Here is a 5,389-nt window from a genome sequence, read left to right as displayed (position 1 = left end):
GCCCTTGAGTGCGACTCTGTTTTTTTTTCTACTGTAATACTCAAATTTTGGAGTTCAGGCACCAGGCAATAACCTGGCAATAGCCAGATGAATTTCGCTCCGCCTAGCTCCACTCATCCATCTGGAACCGATCCATTGAAGTGTTGCTTCAGAAGGCTAGGCCTAATCAAAAAATGCTTGCATATGATTGAATAAGCCACTTGTCCGTCATCTATTGACGTGCTACTTCAACCACTCACATCGGCCAACCCGTGGCACGCTAATAACAGACTCACAGTCGCTTCACGCTTATGTCACATCTATGAAACTCCGCCCTGCGCCCTGATTGGCTAAACCATAAAGTTGGTTGGAGAAATCACTCTCAATGGAAGAGGTCCCAGATGGATGTGAGTGAAGCTAGGCGGAGCTAAGCGGAACGACATTCATCTGGCTAGGGTCAGGTTACCAGGCAAAACATATCAAACTTAAGGCACAGACGCCGATTCGCTATTGTACTATATTTGTATAAATGATTGTGCTGATAGCAGCTTGAAAGACAACTCAATCCATGATAAATACTAAGTAGACGTGTAAGAGAGAATAGAAGTAGAAATGTAAACGCCACGTGCACCTGTAAACATCTCCTTACACTGAAATGGTTTGTTGCAATCATCTAAAATGGCGCTCACACACACACAAACACACGCACACACCTACCAGACAATAGAAAGGCTGAGAGTCAAGTGTACAAAGTCATCTCTAAGTCCAAGTCCACTACATGCAGACAGAAGTGTTTGTCACAGCAGAATCAAATAACCTGAGAAAAGTGTTGTTGGAGAGGGATTCCACAAGGAAGCCGTGTTTAGATGGCACGCTCCGAGGCACCTCCTGCCAACAAAAGAAAATGGAAAAAGAAAAAAGAAAAGAAGAAAAAACAAACTGGGTTGGTTGGCCTGGCCAGCCTTAAGTCCCTTCTACTACTATAGTTGCTAGTGCACTGGAGGATGTTGAGCACGTTTGGCATGTATACTTCATTCTCCTCTAAAAAGTTTCAAAGTTCGCTCTGTGGTCAGTCTCAACGCATTTGGTTTTCTAGAGAAATGAACTTCATCTGCATAATTTTCTGGGTTAAAAGGATAGGCGCAGATGGAAATGAAGTCAATTTCACAGAGATAAGAATTAAAGTGAGTATGATCAGTTTTAATATTCACACAGCACAATGCCTTCTGCAATTTCACATCCAAGACTCTTTTATTAGAATTAAATACAAGACCATACAGGTCAAAGACATAATTCAGACTCCTTTTATCGAAAAACACGTCGCAGGACAAAACATTATAGCTTATAGGACAACAACACAAAGTTAGACAGAGATACAACATTAGAGCACACTGCCGTCATACAGAACCTTGCTAATGAGAGGTCCTTCAGTAAGTAGTGTTCTGGGTGCAAATATTAAGTTTGACAACTGCAATTAACTCTGCCCATTTCGCCTGAGAGAAAGAGTGAGTGAGTATGTGTGTGTGTGTGTGTGTGTGTGTGTGTGTGTGTTATGCGCTTTGGGTTTCATAGCTTATTGTCCTTGCAGAGAAGTGTGTTCTTGTGTGTCTTTGTGCTTTCATGTGTGACACGGCTTGTGTGTGTGTGTGTGAGTGTGTGTGTGTGTGTGTGTGTGTGTGTGTGGCTGGCCCCGGGGTCAGTATGAAAGGAGTCGGTGCTGAATGTGGGGGCCTCTCGAGCCCCTCCACAGGGCTTTGAACCACCCCCCCTCCCTCCACATACACCTCACACCCCTGTTCCTACAGCCAGACACACACACAACAGCTATTTACACCTGCCCCGTTTGATCATCAATTAAGCGCTCCTTCTGAGGGCGTTTTAATCTCCCAATCCACACAAACATACACGTACATGCACACACACGTACACACACACCTCAATCAATACACTGCACTTACTGATGTCCAGATTGCTACTGAGTGTCAATAACAGAGAGAGGGGTGGGGGGGGGGGAAGCGAAATGAAAGGCGATCCTCTTTATCCTCTCCGTTTAAAGTTCCGAGAAATGCATCTAGAACTTTCCAAAGCTGACAGAGGAGGTTGTAACGTGCCTCCATGTGGCTCAGGCAACATCATTGGTCAAGGATTTTTTTTCAAAGTGCTTCCATTTAAACATTACAGTAAAATACATTTCTTTCCATTTCAATCTTTTCTAAACCCATACTTTTGCCAGTAATAATGATCTTTGGCATTTTTGTACTGCATTAATAATTGCACTTGGGAGTTTTTTTTTTCAGAGTCCTTGGCTTTCCTGAGATGGCTTTCTGTTAGTGAGTGATTGTGCTTGTGCTTGTCTTTGTCAGCAGCAGTCTCAGGTATTGTTGGTCATGCCAGAGGCCAGCGTGCGGATTGGTGAGCCAGTGGTCAAGTGGTCTTAGTGGGGTCCAGTTGATTCTGGTGTGCAATGCGCTCCGGTCCGGGTGGGCTAGGGCGCTCAGAGCCATCTGGCACTACGAGGTGGCAGCGGCAGAGTCGACGGTGGAGAGGATGCGCAGCACCTCGGCCCTCTGGGAGGCGGACATGTGCTGGGCCAGGTGCACGATGGAGTCCGCGGCCACCTCAGGGTTCCCTTCCACCAGACTAGTCGAGACACAACAGACAGAGAGAAGAGCTCAAACAACCAACAAACCACACAGAGTGAGGAACAAGATGGAGTGAGGGTGAGACAGATTTGAATAGGAGAGGAACAGGCACAGAAAGTGATGAAATGAAAAAATGTGAAAGGCGTGAAAGCAGAGAAATACACAGAGTTTGCAATACAAAAGTTCCATAAACAAAAACCAGCATTACAAGGAGAGGAGGCATTGTTTGCCATCTCTGGCATGTAAATATTATGTATGAGAGCTTGAGACTGAGGTGAATAAAGAACAGCAGGCTGCACAAACCAGTGCTAGATGTGAAGATATAATTCATTGCACATCTGCATTTGATGGGTCACCTCACATCTATTTCAATACAATCCAACTTCCCTCAGTAGGGGCAGGAATCACTAGGGGCCCTGGCATATCACAATTCTGCTGCAATACCATTCTCGTTCTAATTGCATGGATGCGCAATATGCGCAAGTACTGCACCAAAATGCTTTTTGTTGGCATCCAATGTCAATATAAGAAGGTAACATTAGGGAATATAGGTCCGATTTAAAAGTATACCTAAAGCATTGATGATACAGTACATTGACAATGTTACATAGTATCTTAAGCTACGTTTATACGGTGACGATGAAAAGAGAAGACGCAGAAGTGGCGTCTTGTCTTCATTTTTTTATTCGCGTTTAGACGAGCATTCTCAGGGGGAAATCTTTGTTTATAAGAAGACGCAAGAGTATGTGATATTCGATTGGATATGCATTCCAGACCGCTGGGTGGTGGTGTGATAGAACCCCGCACGCCACGCCACATTCTAATTTGACAGTTTAGCCAGAGAGGTAATCAAGGATCTTTGGTTTAGCCGTTTAGACGGAGACGCAACCCGGGTCTTCAAAACTCTACACTCTGGAAGGAGTCTTCAGATTTTTGCGTCTTCAAGCCCCGATGGCGGGGTCGCCGTGTAAACGAAAGGCACTTATGATGACAAAATATTTTGTCGTCTTCCTTCGCAATCGTTCTCGTATAAACGGCCACTGAATATAGACCGGTTTCAGGTCCCTAACAACCCTCGTTAGGGACGAACTCGGAGGACAAGTAAACCCAGAGCCGTATAGAAAGACATCGAAAGAAAGACGCAAGGTGCTTGAAAATTGTTAACTTTTGACTGAATTTCCCCTGTGTGATACAGGAGACATCTCATGTTTTTGTGATGTGTCCGTTCAAAGCTAAAAAATGTTAAAACGCCAATAAACTAGGCAGGCCTAGGTGCTAGACATTTGCATTATGAAGCTAGGAAGTTATGCCACGGTTATCTTCATGCTCAAGAGGAAAAACTGAAATCATGTACATAACATATGGTAGTGACGTTAACAAAGTGTTTTATCATATTTCTCAGAATTTAATTTTAATCAGAGACTTATCGATATGATCCATGAGAACGGAGGCTAACGTTAGCCTACATTTCACGCAAATGACAAGATGCAGGGTAGCCTAAAGTTAAAGTTGAAACTCCATTTGAGTTTTTTGTTTTAAGAAAGTAGACATAGGCTTGCAAGTAACGTTATTGCAAAGGCCTCCTATAAGGTATATATAGCCTAGTTTAGCTAAGCCGTCATGTATAGGCTGCTTTCCTGTCAGTTAACCAACACAATGCATTTTGTGCATTGCATTTCAGTCAATCGTTCAATGTGTGGCCAACGGCATAGGCTACTTTATCAAAGTAATTATCCTCTGACCTCAGGGGGAAATGATTGCCCACCCCTGTCATCATGTAGCCTTTGAGTAGGTAATGTTCTCACTTTAATCTAAATCTAAACTAATTGTTTGTGCAGTCGAAGCCCTAACGTTAACATTAGCCTAAGCCTAACCTTACTTTACAGTGACTGGCCAAATGTTTAGCCTATACCTTCCATAAAATCCGTTGCTTTTTTATAGGTAAATCTGCTACACCTCTAGATGAAAACAATCCAGACTCGGCTACACCGAAATATTTCGGCAGTATGTTTTTATTCTTCATCTTATATCAAGTTCAGCCAGCTTGCTTTCTATGCGCTGTCAGTGTAAACAAACTAGTTCTAGTGCTTGTCCTCCGAGTTCGTTCTTAACTACGGTTGTTAGGGACCGGAAACCGGTCTATAAGTGATGTACAGTATATGCAATATATGATGATAAATAGATGATGTCTTTAATACAATATGTAAACGTGACTCTAGTGATGGAGAATGATCAGAGAAAAATACCATAACAAAATCAAGAGAGACTTGGTAGATAATTGAATGCTATGCATGTGTGTGTGTGTGTGTGTGTGTGTGTGTGTGTGTGTGTGTGTGTGTGTGAGAGAGAAGCTGCTGACCTGTGTAGCTGCTTGAGGAGGCCGTCCCGCCGGATGTACTTGATGTTCTCCTCGATGACCGATTTGCCGCCCTCCTCCTCCGCAGCTGCTTGCTGCTTCTCAAGCCACTCCACCACATCCTTATTACTGTCCCACAGGTAGGCCTGACACACACACACACACACACACACATACACACACAAAGACACAAAGATACACTTACAAATATATCATTCTAGCCATCTTTCTGCTTGCTGCACATACACATGCACGCACATAGCTTCACATGGACACACACACACACACATACAAGTAGACACACAGACTCAGACACACACACACACACTGTTTACACTGGGCATGCTTTAAAGAACTCTCCATAATATTTGTTTGCCTGTCAGAGGTACATCCATGCTGATCCTGAGCGCCA

At 43.7% G+C, this 5,389-nt stretch overlaps 1 protein-coding gene across 1 annotated transcript in view; it reads right to left on the bottom strand.

Moving 5' to 3' along the window:
• Positions 1-1,600: 1,600 nt before the first annotated feature.
• The window catches only part of LOC125308904 (acetyl-CoA carboxylase 1-like), a 74,935-nt gene continuing 71,146 nt past the window's right edge, over positions 1,601-5,389 (bottom strand). The window contains 2 exon segments of the mRNA XM_048265550.1: positions 1,601-2,619; positions 4,981-5,123. Of these exon segments, the coding sequence (XP_048121507.1) occupies positions 2,490-2,619; positions 4,981-5,123 (273 nt within the window). The 3' untranslated portion in view covers positions 1,601-2,489.

The sequence above is a fragment of the Alosa alosa genome, chromosome 15 (assembly GCF_017589495.1).
Source record: "Alosa alosa isolate M-15738 ecotype Scorff River chromosome 15, AALO_Geno_1.1, whole genome shotgun sequence".
Taxonomy (NCBI): Eukaryota; Metazoa; Chordata; class Actinopteri; order Clupeiformes; family Clupeidae; genus Alosa; species Alosa alosa.
This window is presented reverse-complemented; position numbering and strand designations above follow the sequence as displayed.